This window comes from Cheilinus undulatus, linkage group 3 (genome assembly GCF_018320785.1).
Source record: "Cheilinus undulatus linkage group 3, ASM1832078v1, whole genome shotgun sequence".
Classification (NCBI taxonomy): Eukaryota; Metazoa; Chordata; class Actinopteri; order Labriformes; family Labridae; genus Cheilinus; species Cheilinus undulatus.
The window spans coordinates 46,437,883-46,461,513 of NC_054867.1; the positions used below are offsets into that span (position 1 = coordinate 46,437,883).

General features: G+C 39.1%; 1 protein-coding gene across 1 annotated transcript in view; it reads right to left on the minus strand.

Annotated features, from left to right (window-relative positions):
* Positions 1-3,952: 3,952 nt before the first annotated feature.
* The window catches only part of LOC121507547 (plexin-A2-like), a 210,553-nt gene continuing 190,874 nt past the window's right edge, over positions 3,953-23,631 (minus strand). Inside the window, exons 25-32 of the mRNA XM_041783970.1 lie at positions 21,468-21,627; positions 20,634-20,737; positions 16,855-16,951; positions 14,525-14,724; positions 13,495-13,664; positions 12,970-13,182; positions 9,510-9,660; positions 3,953-5,610 (exon numbers count right to left, since the gene is read on the minus strand). Of these exons, the coding sequence (XP_041639904.1) occupies positions 5,515-5,610; positions 9,510-9,660; positions 12,970-13,182; positions 13,495-13,664; positions 14,525-14,724; positions 16,855-16,951; positions 20,634-20,737; positions 21,468-21,627 (1,191 nt within the window). The 3' untranslated portion in view covers positions 3,953-5,514. The remainder of the gene's footprint in view (positions 5,611-9,509; positions 9,661-12,969; positions 13,183-13,494; positions 13,665-14,524; positions 14,725-16,854; positions 16,952-20,633; positions 20,738-21,467; positions 21,628-23,631) is intronic.

Consider the following 23,631-nt stretch of genomic DNA (forward strand, 5'->3'; position numbering starts at 1 on the left):
CCAAGACATGTCATTCTGCCCTAACCCACGCTGGTTTAATGAGTAAAGCCTGAATATGTTTGCTGTGTGCTTTAACAACACTTAGGATAAGGGATCTAAGGCCCCGTCCACACCGAGACGAATTCAGGAGTTTACGTGAAAGTTTTTTTTTCGTATCGGCATTTCATCCACATGGAAAGAGCGTTTTGGGTGACTGTAAACCAGACCCGGCTGCAGAAACAAAATGGGGGGGGGGGGGCACACCTTTTCAAACTTAATTTTATTTGCTTCAGGCTGAACAGTGGCATTGTGGCCACTTCTACAGTGCTGAGAAATCATTTTTCTCTCAGTAAAAAGGGGCAGTTCATCCCCAAATCTAACCCCCCCCGAAAAACAGTAGTGTAGTGCTATGTGTCGACACATAAGCACTGATGTCAAACTGAACACTGGAGTAAACATTCATGCTAGGAGAGGTAGCTACAGCAGCTAGGGAGCACAAGGAGCAGCGCCAAGCAGCGGAACTCATCCGCATGGAAGAAACGTGAGTGACGAAGTCAACAGCAACAACACCACCGAACATTACAGCTGCAAGGAACAGCTACAGGCCAGCAGAGGCTTTTGTCCCCACAGAAAAGGCGTGGAGGAAAGCTCTGCATGAGTAGTCTTTGGGGCTTTTCTGTGCCAAGGTCACTAGGCTGCAATGGCCTGTTGCTGTTCCTCACAACTGTAATGTTACCGTGAACCTCGGTGGTGTTGTTGTTGACATTGTCACTAACGTTTCTTCGATGTGGATGAGTTATGCTGCTTGGCACTGCTCCTTGTGCTCCCTTGCTGCCGTAGCTAACCCTCCTATCATGAATGTTTACTCCAGTGTGGCTGTTGACTTCGGTGCTTGTGTTCATAGAAGTGAAGCTGTATGGCGCTGCTTCCTGCTCACTCCCGTCCTTGTCGTCAATTGTCCTCGGTACTTTTGTATTTTTTTGGAAATAATTCTGGATATCCTTGTTCAGTTCACTGCACACTAGCGACAGTGAACGCCATGAATGTATGAGTCGGTATGACTCAGTGACCCGCCCCCCTCTATTTGTAATTGGCTAGCATGTTGTCTTCGTTCATTGGTTGGATTGGTTGAAATGTAGGCTTGACAAATCGAGATAGGAATAATAGAAGATGGCTACTCCGATGAAAAAAACAAAACCCTAATATGGACAGGTTCAAGTCCCACAGCTGACTCTGTGGGTGGGCATGGCCCCCCAATGCCAGCCCATGCTGCCGGGTCTGCTGTAAACAATACTTTTTGAAACCAGGTCCCAGAGTGCACGAATCCATAAACGACAACCGTTTCGTCTCCGTGTGGACGGCCAACCGCATCTTTCTTTAAATGACTGCGTCACACATAGTGTAGCTCTTTTAAGACGCCTGCATGGGCCCGACCAAAATAACAATGGCCGGTTACATGGTTGTGTACGTGCTGCAGAAGCTACTGAGCTTTTTATGGCTTTTACAGCAATATCTGATGCTTCTTTACCACCACAGTGAAACGCAAAGTCTAAATCTGATGACAACAACTGGAAATTAACTTATCACAAACATGATGTTCAGATAAATGTCAGCTTTGGTTTCCTCAGCAAGCAACCAGGTGTAATATATGAGAATGTAAGACTTCACAACAGAGACCAGGAGAAAAGTAGTTCTCATCAGCTGCGCATTTAATGTATAACAACAGTACAAAGTGAATCTTTTGCTTGCAAAATAGGAGTGTTCTTTATGTACAATAATATACATAATAATATATAGTTTAAAAAACATTACAGTTTAAACGTCTGACAGTTTATTGCACAACACATTTATAAATTATCATCAAACCACACATGAAACAGACGAGTCCCTCATCATATTTCAACACTGAACAGGAAATGCATTTATTATTTATCTTATTTTATCTTTAGCATGAATCAAGGTCCTGTGGGGACTGCATGAACCCCACCGATACTGACATGGTAAAAAGAGCAGCGCTGTAGAGTGACACTTTTAGACAGTCACAGCGATTGTTTAATGGATCCATGAAACAGCCTCAGGCATGGAATGAAGTTCATCTTTCATCTTTTTAAGGGTAAAATGCAAACAAAACTGAAAACCTGAATAAACGCCATGTCTCAGATGGAAGATTTCATGATAATCATTTTAAAGTTTCGATATGGCACTCTATAAATACAGCAGCGAGGAGACAACAAGCAGTCGGGTAAAATGTACATTAGAAACGCAGGATTTAAACTTGTGAAGAGCACACTGAAACATGAAAACAGGATGTAAAGAGAGGATAAACAACAAACAGGAATGGTTTCTTCTAGGACGGACTGCAGATTCAAGCAAATATAATTAATCATATATCCACCCAGTGTACAAAATATTAGGAACACCCACTTTATTCTGAGTTAGAGACTCAAATGTCAGCACAGATCCTCCTTTCAGTTTAATTTCCAGGTTGAGTTCAAAGTGGATTATTTGGAAAAATCAATACAGCATCAAAGCCTCCACCCAACCTAGTCCAAGCAGATTACTTCATAGAGCTGCAGGTGTTCTGAATGTCTCCTACACTCGGTGCATTTCAAGTATAACTAAATGTAAACAATGACTGATGAGACAGGGAGGGAGGGGGGAGGGGCTTCACCGCCTGGGGTTAAGCTAATCTGATCCCCGATCAGACTCGTAGCGTCATTAATCATGCTTTCTGCTACAGTTCAATTTGGTCACCACTTATCTTTGAGTGCTTGGATTGGTGGTCTATCGATCATGGCTGTACAAAATTTCCTATCTCTAATGGGATCTCTTTTGTTCAGTGGCGTGTATTAATAACGGCCTTTAACATAAATGAAACATGGGGCATTATATTTGGCACAGAAGGTAGGGATTGGATTTGGGAATATATCTCCATTTATTTCACATTTGAAGGTAATTTAGCATTGTCACGCTGCAGCCATTTCCCTCTAATGTCAGAGTCCAGTTAGAACACTCAAATACAGTTATAGATTATATTGAATTATGCTGTTATTTCACTGCTGTGGTCCAGGGTTGCAATGCTTGTATCATTACAATTTGAGTAATTTCTTTGTCTGACTAATAACCAAATGATCAGCACCTTCAGAGTCCATAAATACCAGAACATGTTGAGCAATATTAGCCATATTTGAGTTAAAACAACATTATTATTAACCATGCATTTTAATGCTCCTAAATGCACATGGTTCCTCAAACCAAGAGCCTGTCTGAACCACTCTTAGACACTGTGCACAGCAGCTAGCAAATGCAACTCTGCATCTGACAAATAAAGAAAGTTTCAAGTAAGTTTCTGAACAGTATCTATACGTTGCTCAGTTCTGAGATTTTTCTGCATTACCTGACAAATATTCTGACGTCTTTGCAAGCTTGGTACAGAAATGGTTTCCTATTTTCTTGGTTGTTTTTCCTGAATTTAGAGAGCTTTTATGAAAATTTTCCAACTAGAAACTTAATTTTTGGATCAACCCAATGCATTTAAACAAAGCGTAAAATATTAACTACCTTTTATATTTGCTCACTTTAACATTTAATCACCATCTGGCCATTTTATTAATGTACACGAGACAATAAGAGAGCCATAACCTCTCTTCAACAGCAGTGTTAGCTAGCTAACAGTAATGTATGCTTGGAAATAGTGCTGGGCAATTAATTGCAAATTAGATTAAATTGCAATATGGCCTGCTGCAATTTTCAGATTGCAGAAGTTGCAATATTTCTTTAACTTGAAATGTATCAAAACACCTGTTATTGAATCAATTTTTTGCAGCAGCAGGGTTTTATGTACATTTTGCAAACATTCACGTGTCAATTTTTTAAAATGGTTTACAAAAATCCTCCTTTTTGTGTTTTCTGTATGTTTTTCTTAATCAAAATGAGTGTCATAAAAATGATAATGCCATTAAATAAAGCAAATGACATCACATTTGCAATATGAGCAAAAATAGTTAGCTCATTTTACCTAAAGCTGATGAAGCCTCGTGTTACGTCTTTAAAAATTTTGTCAAGTCAAAGTTGAAACAAAACTCAAACATTTTTGGTCAGTTTTAGTCAATTAAAAGCCCTTTAACTTACAGTCGAAACATTTTTTCTCTTTAAACTGACTGAAAAAGCAAAATTGTGCCATTAATATTGCTGTAAAACATTCAAATTAATGTGTTAGTTGCTTATGTCTTGGCAAATTCCATGCACAATGAAGAAATATCATTGATTTTGATTGTCCTGCAGTGTAGCACTAACATTCTACTCTAGTTTTAGTCTTCTTGATAATCAAACAAACTTTTCATAAGATTTTTTTTATTGTCCAAGGTCTATTTTAGCTCGTCTTTAGTCTTTTCTTACTCAGTGAAAATGTTTGCTTGACATATTTAGTCATATTTTTAAGTCTCCAAAATTAAATCTGGACCCACTGTAGAGAACAATCAAATATCCTAATAATTAGGAAGGATTATAGCAGTATGGTATCATATTAGCTGTTGAGTTTCCCATCCTTAGAGTGTTATCAGAGGAAAGTGGCTGCTGTGTGAGTATGCTTTATACCCTCTTAGTGTTAAATCATCACAGAGCTGGATCTATACTGATGTAACGATCAGTTTTGAGTAGTTTAATCCCCAGCAGAGGTGTCAATTAAAAAGTTTTCATCCAAAGAACAATAAATAATGACACGGAGTTTGCAACAGTGCCAAAGTCTTAAGTGTTATCTTTTTGAAGCCTTTAAAAGGCAACAAGAAAAAGGCTTAACAAACTCACAGTTCCACATCTCTGCCCCCGTCAGCTCCAAATGACGATGTCACTCCAAGCCTGTGATATGTCGTGTGAGAAACGTCCTTCATCTCCCACGTGTAAAAAGAACTCTGGTCCCACGACATGTGGCGTCCCGTTAAATTGGCTCCTGTCTTTGTCGAGCTCCTCCAGTGACTTTTTTCAAGTCGAGTCATTCTTTATTAAGTACCGCTCTTTTCTTCAGAGCTCCAGCCACGCCGCGCACAAGCACACACATACATTTAGTAGAAGAAGAAGGAGCAGCAGCCACTACAAAGGCAAACCACTACCCAGCAGAAGAGAAGTGGCTGCAGATTCAGCAGCTGTGATGGCCCAAATCTTTTTCTTTCTCTCTCTTTTTTTGTCTGTTTTTCTCGATGGGAGCGTTTCAGAAGCTTGCCTGTTGGAGTTTGTTCAGAAAAAAACTGACACTGGATTCAAAAGTCGTGCTTTGGGACGTTCTGCTGTTTGATGTGTAGAGTGGTCTGTGTATGTACATTTGTATGCATGTGTATGAATCTCCTTTTTTTTGTGTATGTGCTGTTTGTTTATACAGTAGGTCCATTAATCCGCAGTGTCTCTGCGTACATCCATATGCCTGCGTGTTTATGTGAGAATCTGTACCCCGCGTGCGTTGCAGATGGGTTTAAAGTCTTCTGTTATGCTGCGCTTGTGTGTATTTTTGTACGTATGTGGGTGTGTGTGTTATTGTGTGTCTCAGCTCTCTGTAGACATGGCTGAGATGATCTGCTCCACTTTATACGCCAACTTCTGCTTCTGGGCCTGTTCATCCTGCTCCAGCGCCTCAATGATCTGAAAAACACACACAGACACAAAGTGTGAATTCAAGGACACCAGGCTTATTGTTGCAGTCAGCTGTGGGACTTTATAAAAACATGCACATGAATCAAACAAAACCGAGCTACAACTCCAACAGCTCCGACTTCTCATTCGTCTTTGATTATTTAATGGATTTCTGTCAAGAATTTAATCAGAGGGAAACTGTCTGAGCTACGTTTGCAGGTTAATCTGATTTAGTGCTGAATTTGGGTGAATTCATTTCAAATGTATCCATTTTTTCTAAAGAGAGTTGTTACATAATCACTTACTGCACATAGGAGTTGGTACAAGGATGATGCCAGATATTAATATATGTACAAGGTAGGGATGGAGATTGTTACATTCTACTGATAATGATATCTTTATTGATACTCCTCATTGATCCAAGTCCTTATTGATATTCGGGATACATGATAATATCGGGAGATATTTGTAAAGGTGTTCCAATTCCATTACCAGTTTTAGAAATACAGTACTGTGCAGAAGTTTTAGGCTTGTAGAGCGCTAACCGTTCTTCACAGGTCCTGATGTTCCACAACCCTGGGCTGAAGAGAGGAGGGAGAGCGGCCAGAGTCAGTGTCGACACATTTGACATATACGTGTGTTGCTTAGCAGCCAAGGTTGAGCTTAACAGCATTTTTTTTTTTTGTCAGGGCCTTTGCACCCCTGGTAATACACCCAGCAACCACCAACAGTTTTCAGGTGCTTAGAACATACTCATGACAACCAGGGGGTTGTGGCAACCCTCCTACCCACCCTAACAGTACCCTAGGCTATGTTGTGTCAATCCTCCTTCACGCCCAATGGGGCCCTCAGGTGGGCGTACTCGCCATTACACACCTTACTTCAGCCTCAAATTCTGGCCCAAACATGCGTAAAACTTCTGCACAGTACTGTATGTCCGGCATTGTTGAAAATGTCAGTATTGGTATTGGGGAGTGCACGTTTTTAAGTACTCTTCCAATACCAGCATTGTTTAAAATAAGAAGTTACACCAGTTATTGAAAGTTAAATAACTTTTGAAGCATAAATCATAGTCTCTTACTCTTTTTCCCTCTTGCAGCTTGCTGTTGCACTGTCCATTGACCCATGCCTTCCATTCCCTTACAGAAGCTTCTCTAGTGAACCTGGAACTTTGGTGACTTTTAGGGAACATTCATGATAAATTCACACCAGTAGATCTCATAATGAATGTCTTTATATCCATTTTTTTTAATCGTTTTCAATCATTTATTTCCACTAGCTTTAATGCTAACAGCCATATTGTTTTACCAAAATGCTCTGGGAGGGACTGCCAACCAATGGCAGGCTGTTCCATCCTCACGTCATGCTCACATTTTGGTCTTAACTTTAAGTTCAAGCATTTATTTTCTTGCCTAAATCTGGTACCAAATCATGGTAGTGTATTCTTTGCACCCTACCAAACTTAGGGTCCCTGCTTTCAACAGCTGGGAGGCAGAATAGCTACAGATGCATTGTATTTAGACAGATTTATTAACAGTGGAGGAAGATCACGGATTTTGAATGTCTGACAAAAACTAAATTACATTTTAGTCTAGTTTTAGTCATCTTGACGAAAACCAAACTTAGTTTTTTCCAGTTTTAGTCATCACAGATCTATTTTTTGTTGGCTTTAATCTAGTTTTTGTCATGGAAAATAAAGGCTATCAATGAATAGTTTTAGTGATAGTTTTAGTCAATGAAATTAACACTGAACAACTTTCTAACAGTCTAAATAAAAAATTCAGTCACATGTAGATTTCAGTGTTTTTTTAAACATGTTTACAGCAATTGTGTTCCAACATATCTAGTTTGGATCCAGACAAAAAGTTTGGATGTCACTTTACAGGGACAGAATTTTTGTTTTCTTGATGTGACAACACATCTTAAACATTACGTTACTGACATTAATCTAATGTCATTTTTATTAGGGATGCACAATATCAGCATGATATGGACATCAGAAGATTAAAAGTGAAATATTGGTATCAGATGTTTTGAACATTTCTGCCAATATTTGTTACTGATAAATTAGCTGTAAATTTCTGCCTGTATCATCTGCAAACCATAATATCTGGTATATAAGCCACAGTCCTTTCTCAAACCTCCTTAAGGGGAAAAAGGTTTCAACCATCTTCCCAGGTAACGATTTAAATTTTGTTCTGCAAAGTCTTCGGTGTCAAATTTCTGCAGCTGTTCTGCTCTTTTAATACTATCTGTGTTATCATTCAATCACTCATCTTTGTTTTTTTCTGTAGCGCATATTCATAACCAAAGTTATCCAAAGACACTTTACAAAGATAGCAGACCTAGACAATAATCTCTGTTGTGGTCTATTATTATAAAGACAAGCATTTATCTCCATGAGCTCAGCACTACAGTGTTGTTTTATCAACCCTGCACATCGACTAGGTATGACACAGTAATTGAGCTTTCAGCCTGCAGGTCCCGCTGTTCTTTTCCCGTCACCTGTTGTCCTTACTGAGGAGTGATCTCAGGCAAACCAGTGCTCCATATGGTTTATTTACTTAACTGTATACCTCAGATTTCCTTTAAATGCATGGTTGTGACATGAGAAGGAGGGAGAGCTGGTGTGGTTTGTGTCTTTATGTATTCCAGCAGTGAAGCTGTGCTCGGTCTTGTGCAAGACAGTTGCAGCTGCACACACTTGTGGTACTCATACTGCGAGTCTTCGCCGTTTATACTGATCATGTAACACTGTCCTGGTTTATAAGCCACAGCCAAATTTTTAGATGAAAAAATAGGTATCAAAATTGCGGGTCATACACTGAATTTTACAATAAGTTTTAGGCGAAACCAACAAACCTACGGAAGCTGAAGTCTTTTTCTTTGTTTATTCTCATTACCTAAAATTTAAGATTTATTTATGGGCTTTTTTATTCTTTTATTTGAAGTAGAAAGGAGAGTTGAAAGCCTCAGAAATCAGGGAGGGAGAGCGGGGAATGACACGTGGAAAAGGGGCCACAGATCAGACTCCTGCTTAAAAGACCAGTTAATATAGGCATATCAGATATCTGCAAAAATATATCAGGCATACCTAATTTTTCACTGTAGTGACTTTTAATATAACTCTCTGAATGCTTATCATACCCCGTAATTAACTTTTATCCTTCTTATTTCAACATGGATATAATTTTTTTAACTGACATGATTTGCTACAAAGTTTAGGAGTGCTCTTCAGTGCTAATCTGAGCAGATGAATAAGAAAACTGTCATGAAGCAGCTAAAGCCAGTGTTTTAAGTGCATGCTTAGAGAGCAGAAAAACAAGCTGTAAACCAGAGTTTGTGTCACTTTTGTCTTGGTACCATTGTTTTGCTGAGCTATTTATAGGTATTTACATCTAATTTACATGTACAGCTTTAAATGCCAACATATGAGACACAGTAACCTAATATGGTGGACAGGTCTAATAACAGAAGCATATCTACACCAACAAAATACATAGAGCTCCAATGGCATTTATTCAGAGCTGTATTTGCACCCTTGTGATTTCTCCATATATTTGCTTTCCCATACATCCTGTGGGAATGCTGTGGTTTTCCAGCAGCTAAATGCTCCTCTCTGGTTGCTGTCTGGTCAGTATTTTTGTCTGACTGACAGCTGGACGGGCAGCATGCAGAGGGTTTTAGACATAAGCTGATACTGGCGCTGCCATAAAGCAGTCTGGTGATAAATCTCAGTGGATTCACTGGTATCAGCTCTGCCTTTTTTAGTCACTCCATCCTGTTCTACTCTAAAAATGTGCACTATAGCAGTGTAAATATTAGAGACGCTACCTGCAGAGGGCTAACCAGAGCTGCAGATCATATGGAGCACATTTGTGTGTCACTTTGTACCGACCGGGCCTCACCTCTTGGCTGTACTTGCTGACGTAAGCATAGATCTCGTGGAGGGCACTGAGCATGTTGAACTCACTGGAGTGAAGGCGAGCCTGTTCAGCCAGATAGGCATTCATATCCTGATCACTGATGGCAGGCAGGCGGTTTATGTCAGCGTAGTACCTGAGAGGACACACAGACAATGTCAAAGTGGAAGGTACAGTCATGCATACAGAGCTCGTTTCCTCTGGTGAAGTCTGAGAAAAGACAAAGAGAGAACAATTTCAGAGGTGACAGAAAATCAGAGGGGGCTTCAGACTACACCAGCACATTTTTTTCATTACAAAAGCAAAGTCTCATTTAGCTCTGCTAATGTTTGCTTTCATTTTACCACTTATTACTTCTGTCACTCCAAACCCTAAGGGCTGCGTGATTACTTCTGCATGAGAAATCTGCCATAACTGTACTAACAGAGGTTTGCTTCAGCAAACCAAGCGCTCCTAATTTGTCCCTAAAGCTGCAAAAACAAAGAACCAGATCTGTTACTCCCAGTGAGGAATATGTCAGTGATATAAAGAGCAGCTCTTTTAAATATCTGCCTGTTGATGGTTGGCTTAAGTACATATAATCAGCCCTCTTGTCTGACAAAACCTGATATAACTGGTCAGATAAAAAAAAGGACTAGTATCAAGTATTGGCTGTAAATGCTGGCCTATATCAGCTGTAAATACTGGTCTATATCAGCAGTAAATATCAGCCTATATCATCCATAAGTACTGGCCTATATCAGCTGTAAATATCGGCCTATATCGTCCATAAATACTGGTCTATATCAGCAGTAAATATCGCCTATATCATCCAAAAGTACTGGCCCATATCAGTAGAAAATATCGGCTTATATCATCCATAAGTATTGGCCTATATCAGCAGTAAATATCAGCTTATATCGTCCATAAATACTGGTCTATACCAGTAGAAAATATCAGCCTATATCATCCATAAATACTGGCCTATATCAGTAGAAAATATCAGCTTATATCATCCATAAGTACTGGCCTATATTAGCAGTAAATATCAGCCTATAACGTCCATAAATACTGACCTGTAGCAAAGGCCTATACCCTGCTTGAAAGCTTCTTAATCATGATCATCACCTAATCACAGCACCATGAGGCCTAAATCAAACTTTAAGTCTGTAATAAACACCAGCATGATTAGTCTGCACCACAGGGGACGGTCACTGGAAATTCAGCAAAACATGAGAATTATGTAATGTAGCTAAAATCCTCACAGCAGTCATCACATGTCTGTCCTTCACAACCCTTTTCATTTCATATGACAGATGCATGTTCTAGAAATGCCAACACCCTGAATTTTACTAGCAGCTTGTTTGTGTCGTATACAGTATGTTACATCTTTGACTGTTAAAGTTTTACAGCTGAAACACAAGACTAGTTTAAATCATATTTACCTTTGTTTGAATTTAATTTAAAGGCTAATGCTGTGTTCTATTAGATCTTAGTGAAAAATACTCTTATCATAGTAGGTTATATTGTTATTATCTATCAAATGCACAAACTCAAGGATGAAGCCAACATGGGAGGACACACGTGCTCCAAACAGTACATCATTCCAGTCTGAGTGGCATTACTATGATTGAATATAACTTTTTAATTTGATCTGGGTCTTTAGTGCAAAAAAAGTGACTTTTCCTAACAGCATTAATGCTATTCTTATGCTTTTCTCTGACATATTTTGTTCACATGGCGACAACTGATGCCCTTCATAATACCACAAAGTGTCAGTAACAGGAATCACAACATCGTTAATGATATCATGGCCAGATCCTAGAACAGCATGCAGTCATAGCTGACATTTTTCATAAAAATAAGATCATTACACCGAAAATATTTGGGATTTTTATTTAATCTAGAACTATGCAGCTTTAATATATCCACTTATAAGCCTCATTCAACCCGTTAACTCAACATTAGGCTGACATAATAGCTCTAATAATCTGTGGCACAACAAATCTCATGTTATCTTTATATAACAAATGTAAAGTTTCACCTTAAACATAGGCACTAAGCCACTGATCACCAACTGGCGGCCCGAGGGCCATTACAGGTACCCCAAAGCTTCCTATCCGACCCCCAGAAGATCATTCAATTTAGAAAAGGAGAAAAGAAGACGTTGTGGTGGACATATAGTGCATAAATCACTTTTTCAGGCTTTTCTTACAAAATTATGTGCCCCAGCCATCTCCACCTTTTAGAAAATGTGTGCTAAAACAAGATTTTCCCCTCATGATGTCATGTGGGGAGTTAGCACCATCCCCAGGTTTGGTTGGCCCTCCCTGCTAGTAGAAAGTTCCGCCCTCCTCTCCTAATCCAAAAAATCCTATGCAAAAATCCATCTTATACTGGAGTGTTTTTTTAAGCATCCTCTGAGACCAATATAAACTTGTCTTAAAAGGGTAAAATATGTCATCTTTGAGAGTATACCTCAGCTTAAACTGTCTACAGCTATTAAATCCACCCCAAAAATGATTAGTACTGAAATAACAATTGATCTGTTTTTAAAGAAATTTTAAAGAAAAATATAAATATTTTTAAAAATGGGTTAAGATTGGCAGAAATATTGCAAAAATGGCCAGATAAAGTGGTGAAAAAGGGTTAGAGAGTGGCAAAAGTTAGTGTCCAAATGGATTGTGGATTGGCACAAAGGGACAAAAATGGGTGAAAATGGTGAAAAGAGGTTAAAATGCCAACAATAGGTAATAGAGGAGGGGGAAAAAGTATCAAAGATGGGTTAACAAGTGGTAAAATAGTTTTAAAGTAGCAAAAATGGATAAAAGAGTGGCGGCAATGGGGGTAAAACATTAGGAAAAGTGGTTTTAAAGGGGTTAAAGTAGGCAAAAATCGGGTTAAAGAGGCAAAAAGTGTCAAAAATTGGTTAAAAGTGGGAAAATAAAACAAAAATAGCCTGGCAAAGAAATGAAAAGGGTTTTAAGAGTGGCACACAGGAGGAATAATTAGCAGGAAGGTGTCAAAAAGGGGCTAAAGAGTGGCAAAATGGGCAAGAAGTACCAAAATTGGTTTAGAATTGGCAAAAATGATCAAAAATGGGTAAAGAGTGACATTAAAGGTGCAGAAATAGCTGAATGAAGTAGTGAAAAGGTGTTAAAAAGTGTCAGAAATGAGTTAATATTGGTGTTCAATCACAACTCCCTGCGTCTTAAAAGAAAATAAAAATACTAATACAATAATATGCTAATTAGGCCATAATATTAATTTAATTTTGGTTTATTTGAAAGTCTAGCCCCCAGAGTTTCTATAAAGATTAAATCTGGCCCTTGTGCAGACGTACTTGAAGACCCCTGCACCAAACCCACAGACTAGAAAAAAGCCTCATATTTGAGGTGACTTTGGATCCTTGTGAAGGATTTTATCTTCGCATGCATGAACACTCCTGAGAATCACTCAGACTCACCTTTCTACCCAGCTTTTATAATGCGGTATATCCTTGGCATAGAGGAGTTTTGTGGACGGCGAGTCTTTGCCCAGACGGTGTTCAGAGGTCGAACACGAGTCCATGAAGGTCTGGGCGACCACAGACAGACAGGCGTCTGTGATGCTGCTTTTATGGATGTCAAACACAAACTGAGGATTCTTGATCACGTTCACCCAGAACCGCAGAGGGAGGCTGCAGAAAGCAAAAAAGAGCAGGAAAGTTTAACACATCTAGAGTTTGGAGAATATTTTAGAGTATTTTGGTGTTCTTTTGTTTCATCTTATATTGATTTTCTTAAATGAATTTTAGAACAAGTAACGATTTTTGGAGACTATTTGAAGTCATAATTATGAATTCAACTTGAGAAACAAAAATATGCAACAGAAAAATTCAAGAAGTTCTTTTCAAGTTCAGAACTCAGTTTTTTATCACCTTCTGACTGTTGGCTGTTTCTGAATTCAGAAGCATTTCCTTCAGACTATTTAAAGATGAAAGTTTTCTCACCAGTTGCTCTTCCAGGTGTGCCTCACGTCAGTGTCATGGATGCCATGTTTGTCCGCCTGCTCGTCCAGGAAGTCAAACATATATTTGATCGCGAGAGGCAGAGCGGTGCCTCGACACACCGTGCTGAACAGGGTCTCAAACAGGTCGTCTACAAACTTCTGCAGTGTTCCCTGAAAGAAAACAAGGCTTAGATGTTTAAAGTTTAACAGCTTCTTAGCAAAGACACCTGATTTTGTTATTAGAAATCACTAGGCCTTGGTTAAATCTTTGAAAAATTAGAACCTATTTTTGCATTTTAACTTGGCACTGAGCTGCCACTGCTTTTCTTATGGCATGGACAAGGGCTGATAAAAGCGTCTCAATTTTACCGTCCTTGATCAAATTTGTCTACAATGGCATAAAAGGTTAGTCACAAAAACTGAACCTCAAACTGTTCTTGTATTTACACAGGATAGTCCTTCCCATTTAATTTCTTTTTATAATCAATGAAGCCTTATTCTTTATGTTTTTAATTATTTTTCATAGTTATTCATTCATGCTGCTAAAAGAAAACCTTTATCTTGCTGGAATAAAATGGGACAATAGAGCAACATAGTATCCCCCTCTGGATAATGCTGTTGAGATCCTACCACTGATGCAAAAACAGGATTATTTTTCTTATGTTTTTGTGAGTGTTTTTGCAAAATATTACACTATTATAACATCAGGCCTTGGTGGTAGAGGAGTTTGGCTGAATCTACTGAAAACTGGACAGCAGAAAAGTTTTTAAGTTGTGTAAATTAAGGAAGTGATTTCCAGGTTAAAAAAAAAAAAAATCTCTCTCTATATATATATCATCCAGAGCTCTGTGAGGATAAACAATGGGAGCTATGAGGCTATGCTAATGTGTTTAAAACAGTCACCTTTGTAGGCTAGTGGAGAGTAATGTAATAATACAACAGTGGGTCTTATAGCTTTAAATTTAGAGGTTCAAACATACATGTTGCATACATGTGCATGTTGTTACTACAGGAAGTTGACCCTGTCATACCTTTGTTGCTAGTAGCCTGGTCAGGTAGATCTCTGACACCATCTTGCTGCCGCGCTCACCCTCCTTCTGGTCTCCATGGTCGTGGTTCTTGACTAAGTGCCAAACTTTGACCCCGCTCTCTAGGTCTGGAGTCAGCATGGGGACTCGAGAGTGAGGGCTGTCTGGGCTGGTGGGAGTGGATCGGAATGGGACGTCCACACCTAGACAATTAAATATCAGATATAAGGGAAAGATGTCTCAGATGTACCAGAGCTTTCACCTTTATCAGAATGATCCATTTTGGAATTCAAATATTTTATATTTCTGACCAGTTAATCAATCCTGTTTTACATTTTTAAATAAAGGAAAACTGGATTAGATAACCCTTTAACTAGTGGAGACTTTTAATGATAACATAATGTGTATTCCTTGTGCTCTAAATGGGTCCTCACATTACAGTCCTGATCCACAGAGACTATCAAAACCCAAACAGCTGCTTTAATTTACAGAGTTTATGTTTGATATTTACAGGATTTGGTTAACTTTTTCATTATGACCTCTAATCGACAAGTGAATTATGGTTCATGTATACCTGAGAGATCACTTACCCTAAAATAAACTGTGTAAAAAGTAGTCAAAAAACAGATTAAATGATCATTAAATAAATGTTTACTATATATTTTGATGATACCCTTATACTTACTGACTCAGTCAAGTTAGTGACAGTGGTTTAAGAGAAAACAGAAATAGTAAAAGTCTACATCACCGTCAAAAAGTTAGATTTTTTTTTTTTCAAACAAATCAAAAGTTTTCACTCTTTCATTTTATTTCAGCGGGCCCAGCTGTTTAAAGTAGTCCAGCAGGATTAGAGCTTTGGGATCAGATAATATCTTCAAATTTGGCTGTTTCAAATTTGAACAAAAAGAACATCTATTCAGATTACATCAGATTTACCAATCCTTTTTTGATCTGGATAAATCCTTTAGTTTAAAATCTAATAAATAGGGTTGGGATACTTTTAATCAAAACAACAGGATTACATTGATCCCAGCAGAGGGCGGGATTCAAAGGATTATAAGAGAAATACAAGAAATCACATTTTTTAAATTTATTTTCATTGGAATGTCGTATTCCTTCATTGACAAGAATTTCGGTTGAAAGAAAAAAGTAATTTTAAAGATTGTTTAGTTTGTGTGGATCTTGGCACCCCCTGTGGCCATACTATGCTGTGTAAAATCCATTTTGGTTCACTGGTAAATGTGCACCAGTTTAGTCTGTCTGTCTGTGTTGATTTGCACGCCACACCGTTGCTCCAGTTGTCCTAGATTTCTCTCAGAAGATTTCTCAGGTATACTGGTTTGAAACTGGTGCCATGAAAAAAGTGATGTGAACAGATTTTTCTATAAAATCCCAAAATGTTGCGCCAAGTCCTCATTCAGGGACCTCCGTTGCATCCATCTACCTCAGAAATCTGATGTCGGAGCTGGAAATGACGTCTTACCCAATTGAATGGCACCATTTGCTACAGGCTTGTCCTAATAATAGCCTAATAAGCCCCCCCAAAAAATCTGACAAAAATAAAAAAACATTAAAATAATGCTGGTAATCTGGATTAAATCATTCTAATAACAGAATAAAAGTGAGCTGGATTATTTGATCCTGAGTTTTAAAAATGATTACCAAATTAAAATTATTCCCATTTGGATTAGACCTTTAGAAAAACTGATAGAATTCAAAATTTGATCCATATTGATCACCTTAATTCAGTTTAGATTTGAACACGTCGACCATAGTGAGAGCTTGTTAACAGAGTAAATTTTAGTCGATCATCAGCCAGTCTGGCGGCTCTCTTTATGATTTTGAGTGCTGTTCTTACTTTATTGGTTGCTTTCCTACTGATACAGACATACACTTATTCCATAAAAGCATGTTCCCTGCTCTGGTCCTGTGTCCTGTCACATTGTTCATGAGTTTTTTGCTCCTGTTATCATCGTGTTCAATCTCATGTATCTTGGTTTCAAGTATAGAGCTTTAAAACCTAAAAAAAAGATGTCACTGATCTACAGTCTCAGAGTTGGGACTGGATCCAGGATGATCTTTATATGACTCTAAAATAATATGCTGGGTTTCTTTTATAGTATACATATTTAACTTTGTAGTCTGAACAGGTGTAGCAAGTCTGAGCTGTTTCAAAGTGGCTAAATGCATCTTGATTGTTTAAATTTTGCATCTCCTACCATTTACTGTGCTGTGATTCATAACTTTAAAAGAGAGGGATGAATGGCAGTAACAGATGGTGAAGCAGTGTTGGATGAATATAAAGTATCTGTGTTTCTTTTAACGCTACTGACCGTATCTGCTGATGCTGCGGGGGAAGCTGGCCGAGGACGGGATGTTGAAAGAGGACATCTGTTTGGGCACCAAGGCCACCACACAGCGCTCAGACACCTGCAGCACAAAGGTAAGATCAGTCTGTTGTTTTCAGGAATGTGCAGCACACAGAGGTTAGTCACAAGTTATCATGGCTGGAACTGATAGCATTGATGAATAGCTGATATGGAAATTATGATTCTGAGGTTTTCAGAGCCTGTTAGGGGGCATCACGTGAAAAAATGTGTCGTCTAGCTGAAGTAAAACATCCTTAATGACACTTTCTTTCATTTTAAATCTGAATAGAAGTAAAGAGAGCATAGCAGTGATCATCATAGCAAAGCAAAGGCTCAGTCAGAGTGTCTAATGATCAGATTTTCTAACAAGTCTTCTAAACAGCAGCTCCAGGTAAATATTTCACTCTGTATCTTTTCTTTGCAGATGCTTTTTGGTCATTTGCAGTTCTGAAAATATTTGCACCAATATTGCATGAGCTATAAAACAAAGCTATAACAAATCCAGCTTTGCAACTCAACAGACATTTCCCCACCTGGCAAAAAAGATTAAGAATGAGAGAGAAATTGTTTACTGCAGATAAGGAGAGAAACAAACTTCTACTGCAGAAACTGCAGATTTCTTTTGTCTTTATTTCTCTCTTTGAGTAAATAAGTATTCAGCACTGAAACGCTGGCTGAGCGGGTGTCACGTTGGCCCAAAGCTGATTTCTGAAACAAACAGTTGATTGACAGCGGAGCAGGATGACTCATCCAAGGTCGTTGACCTGTGGAGTCGTTTTCATGCAGGAGAGGAGATGTTGTAAAAGACACAGAGACAAAAGCTCGTGTTTAGGTCGGCTACGCAGGCTGGTGACAGGGACGGTTGCTTTTGGTGAGATGAATGTGAATGAGTAATCCTCCGTCCTTCATCTATAGCATCCACCACCTTTGAGGAACTTGATTGTTGTTGCTTTTTTACAGAAGTTTGAAAGAGTCAAGGTTTGAAGGAGGAGGACAAATGAATGAGGGAAAAGTCTGAAATTATGTATCTGCTCATGGTGGATGAATCTGCGGCTATTCTTAAAGACGTTCAATAATCTGAGTCACTTTTCAAATAGCCCACCAAACATTGCGTAACGACTATTTTCTACTTAACCTTGCTATTGTGTATTTTTTTTCTTTCATTTTATTGTTTAATTTCTCTAGAAAAAAACTGCAATTTTAAGTGATCTTTGCCTTTGGGATTTTTTGGTGACTTTTTAAACAAATTCATGACAGAATTTATTGATTATCTGACAATATATTGTGCCATTTTTATTGATATTTATATATCGTTGTCATGGAGTCACAGTGTCTCAGATTTTCACAACCTTTTGAATGCTGAAAGGCATTCGCAGGTGTTGTGATTTGGTTTAGCCATTTTCTTTCTGTCTATTTCTCTTCTGCCCACATTTTTGGCATGCTTCTTCTTCTACAAAATTCAACTGATTAAAACCATTCAAACATGAAAACATTCAGCCTTATTAGGACAACATCATGATGATTTTTCTAAGAAATAGTCATTAAAGTGTATAAGATATGCAGAGATTTTCCAAAAAATTGGAACAGTTTCAAAAGCATTTGACTGTTCAACTAGGCTTCAACTGCCAAATTCACATTTTTTCTAACCATTATTCAGGACCTTAAAACTCATTCATTCTTCCACTCAGAGACTCAATCAAACTTTTAAAATGTTCACAGGAAATTCAGCTATTTCAGTATGATTCAGCTCCTTCCTATCAGTTATCGTTTCTTCACAATGAGCTTAGATTCACCTTTTCCATCCTGTCAGGGCATTCGTCATTCACTTAAATTGCATGGTAAACCACAAATCTAACACCACAAACATCAAAATAGGACCAAAGACGGAGGTTATTTTGTCCTGCTTCTATCAATAAAACGAATCCCTTCCACAGAAATCTGCCAACTGTTGCAGGAAATCCAAAATCTCCAATGTCTCCACTGCAAAATTTCTGCAGACCAAGAAGACAGGACTTTTTTATGTCCTTGCCCTGGACACATTTCTCGCTCTAACAACACAAAACTGACATGACTGCCTCTTCAAAGCCTTGTCTTTCTCATGATGTAACCCGTTTAATGATAGCAGTTACAGTCTTGGCACAATGACATAAGTTTCAGAGCACTTTTTCAAGTCAAATCCTACTTAAAATCCCACTGAAATGAAATGGGTCTCCCATCTCCATGGTAACAAGTGGGTAAGCGTTAACTTTCCCAAACAAATTGGGGCTCAAATCACAAATCCAACAACACGAGTTAAAAATAGCCTACATTGAAACAGAGATGATCTTGACTACCATGTGTTAAACCAGGAACCAAATTAATAGAATCGTCCTCTTTACTACAAATCGACCGACTGTAACAAGAGAACCACCAACTCCTCCATGTGACATGGTGCAGAGCTTTGACTAAAACCTGAGGAGAACACCAGAGCGTTCTTATTTTGCTGTGTTGGGTCACATAACTGAAACTAACATGACTGCTTCATCAAAGCCTGCACATGTTCATACAGCCACAGCACACAGACAGGAAAATAAGAGAATGGAACCAGCAGAACGTGGCTGTTTAACAACAGTTACCATTAGCAACTGCTCTCTGAGAGCTCATCGATGCTCAAAACATGCATGGAAGAACAGGTTTGTGAGAAGTCCCTTGTGGACTGACATTCATCAACATTCAAAATGCAGATTTAGCAGTTCAGCTCAAGATTTTTTACAATCTCCTACATCCATTCTCATTATTAAAATCATTCAATGATTTTACTTTGCAGAATTTGAAACTAGGCTTCAACCATTCGGCAATTCATTAAGCTTCATTTATAGAATATATTACTCAATTTATTCCAATGCAGCATTAGCAACTTGGTGCCAGCCATTCAACAATTCATTATTCTTCTTTCATAAAATATATATATATATATATATATTAAAAAAAAATTTATACATATATATATATATATATGTATAAATTTTTTTTTTTTTTTTTGGACGCAGCATTAGTAGTTCGGCGTCAGCCAATCAGCATGCAGCATTCACACTGCAACTTCTTTTGCATTTTCAAGATTTAGGTTTTTTTGGCTTTTCATGCCTTTATTGACAGGGGAGGACAGTGGACAGAATCGGAAACAGGGACAAGAGAGCTGGGGAGAGACATTAGGGAAAGTGCCACAGGCTGGATTAGAACCTGGGCCGTTCAGTTGCTGGGGTGCACCTTAAACAATTACGCCACCTGCGCCCCCAGAAATTGAATTCTCTAGTTACTCTTCCTTTTCAAAATAATAGGAGGTCCTCCTCTTCTAAGTGCTCTGTCATTAAACTACTGTTAACTCTGATGGACCATGTGCAATAAGCAAGCAGTAAAGCCCCTCTAAAATCTTTTTAAAATTGTGACTCATATTAAAGTTTAAAGGAGATTAAAGAAGATCCAAAGTAAACTCTAGTTTCATCATTATTGCAATATGAAATATAGCAACAAGCACATTGATCTTTAGTGTTCCATCCCTTTGTAAATATGATGAATAGCTAATAGCGATAGCAATGGTGTATTCCCTTTTTTACATTTATTGCACCTGATACTGTCATCGTAGTACAGAACAATTTTATCACTTCTTCCTCTCATACCATGCAGGCCTAGCAAAACCTTAGCTCTTCCATCATGTCCTGGCACCAGTTGGTTATCTGCCACAGGAGTTGTTAGTATAAACTGACCTGATAGTGCATGAGTGTGTTGAGTCTCTTCCAGTCACTCTCGATCTTGGTGGTGATGTCCTCATCCTGCAGGACCACACGAGCTGTTCTGCCCTGACGCCACTCTGAAGAAAAACACAAATATGTGACATCTGACATTTCTGGGAATCATTTAAAGAACACAATGTCCTATTTCCATCCTTTGTCTTTCCTTCTGTCTACTGTATATTCTATAAATTGTCAAGCACGGCAGCGAAAACACTACTGAGAGGCACTTCTCTTCATTTCTCCTCAACAATTAAATTGACTGTGCAAACAAACACAACAAGGGACACAGTGTCTTCATGGGGATTTAAGCTGCCCAAAGCAACAAGGAGTAACAGATCCTCTCTAAATCCCCGACCTGTGAAAGCTTCTTAAGGTGTAAAACTACAAACCTAGAGCAGTATCAGCCACTACCTACAAGGCATCTTATTTACTGCTTTTGAAGGTACGTGTCAGCTGGATTTGGGCCGAGTCATTCACTGTTAGATGACATGTAGTGGGCGTAATCCTGAGAGTAGGTGAGCTGTCAGAGAGGTTTAATGTCAGTGCTGGTGAGCGCTGATGTAAACAGGTGTGGGGAGGGGTTGTTTCCTAAAAAAAGTGGTGTTAAGCTCTTTGTTTATGTCATATAGCTTCAGTGAAACGTGTGATATCTCTGCTGAAATACCATCTCCAGATTGTGTGCATGCCCGCTGTCCTATTTCCAACATAATGGTGCATTTTAAGTCAGTGTTTATTTCAGAATATGTAAGACAATTAGAGGTATGAAATTGCTTTTTCACAGTGTATTTGCAGCCTCTGAATGCTCACCAAGATCCATGTCTGCAGCCCGTGGTCGCTGCGAGTACGGCATGTTCTTATACACGGCGTCCAGGATCTTCTCCTTTACCTGGGTAATGGTGTCACAGTTGAGCACCTTGACAGGGATTTCCGGGCTGTTCTCATTGTCTGGGTTCACACAGCTCAGCGTCTGGGGATGGAGGGTGCAGATACAGAGAGAGAGAAAGCAGGTAATAAGAGAAAGGTGTTGCTTGCCAGAGAAGTCCTTTCATTACCTGCTCCTCACCAAACTGTCCTGGCGGAGAGGATCTTGGCCAGAAATGTAATTTCACACCTCCAGATTGTGGCTGTGCGGCTCTAGCAGGGGCATTGAACAAGTAATGAGACACAGCCGCCCAGACTGTCGGACACGGATATCAGAGAGGTGTCATCCTGTCGCTGGCTGGCTCTGCTCTGCAGCTAAAGCCTGAGGGAGAACTTATTCTAGCGGGCTGGCGGAGACACCCAGTCGGACTTATTTTAATAGAAGAGAGCCATGTCGTGTTATACAGGTGGCCCAGTCACACGACCTCTACTAATACCCATATCCTTGTCACGTTCTCTTGACTCAGTATTTCCTATCTATCGATCTATCTTCAGGCCTGCCCACAGACTTGGCTGGACCCCTGACAAACTTAGAGACTGGCCCCTGCCCAGGTGTGATTTATTGACACTCAATGCATTTTGAACACATTTTTGCCACTTTAACCCATTTTTGTGACTTTTAAAATCCCATTTCATCCCTTTTCAACCCAGTTCTGAAAATGTAAAGCCATTTTGCCATTTTTATACCCTTTCCACCACTTTTTTCCTGCCAATATTTGCCACTTTATACTCACATTTTTCACCACTTTAGCCCCATTTGATTATTTATTACATTCATTTTTTGCCACTTTAAACCCATTTCACCATTTTCTGCCAGTTTTTGCCACCTTAAACCAATTCCTGCTACTTTCAAAATCCAAATTAACGCTATTCCACCAGTTTCTGCCACTTTTAAGACATTTTCTAATTTACTAACACTTCCCACTACTTTTCCTGCACATTTTTTGCCAATATTCAAATTTTTGCCATTTTTTAACCCATTTCACCATTTTCTGCCTGTTTCTGCCCCTTGTTACAAATTTTTGTAAAGTAAGTAAAGTTAGATAAAACAAGTAGTGATCTCTGAACCTGTTGGCAATTGTTGGTGATGATATGTGCTTCATCTTTTCCCCGTGTATGCGACATATGACTTCCAGCTGAGACTTTCCTTTTCCATTCATGCTTTTTTACATTCCAGTTTGCAATTTTATGAGCGAGTGTGCATTCAGGTCAAAAGCCAAGCTAAACTCTTCCTTATCTGACATGGCTGTAACATAAATGCCATAATGTCTTGCTTCATTAGACCCCCCCCCCAGGAGAAGCCATCCATCTGTTTCTTGCAAGTCTCAGTTTCTCTGTAAATATTAAAGGAGTTTTCACATTAGGCCTAGCTGTTTCGAACCATGCCACAGCAAGATTCCTCCCCCTCCCCCTTTCCCTCGCTGGCTTGCTTTCTCACTAGCAACATCAAACCGTGCCTGGGCCCACTTGCATATTTACTCAGTCTGAAACAGCAGGTGGCAGTATGCACATAGTTGGTTTACAACCCCGCCAAGGAGGACAGAGAAGAAGAAGCTACCATGGCAACCACTCGGGTCATGACCTGAGTGAAGATTGTTTTTGTTTTGACCCGGCAAAAAGTCCATCCTGCAGCCATGGATGATTAAAATCACTTTTAAGATGCCAGCAACTTCATATCTGCACATCTACTACAGCTAAGAGGATTCAATGGGCTCGTGCTGTGCAGAAACAGCAGTTTTTGAGGTGACAGGAGACTTTTATTGCCTTTGCACCTCCTCTCACTGACTCCAACTTGTATTCATCTGTGGTTCAAGGTGAGTCACAACAGACCGTTTATTGACTGGATTCTGATGATTTCCGCACTTTATTAAGGAAAAATGTGAACAAACTGCCGCGCTGTGGAAAGAAGTTTAGCTTTTACGATGACGTCATACAGCTGATACGAGGTTCTATTCACATCTCATCCGAACCGAGGCAGAGTCCACTTGAATCACGTTCGAGACCACCTCCCAAAGTGGGCCCGGGCCCGGTGCCCTGGCATGGTTCGTTT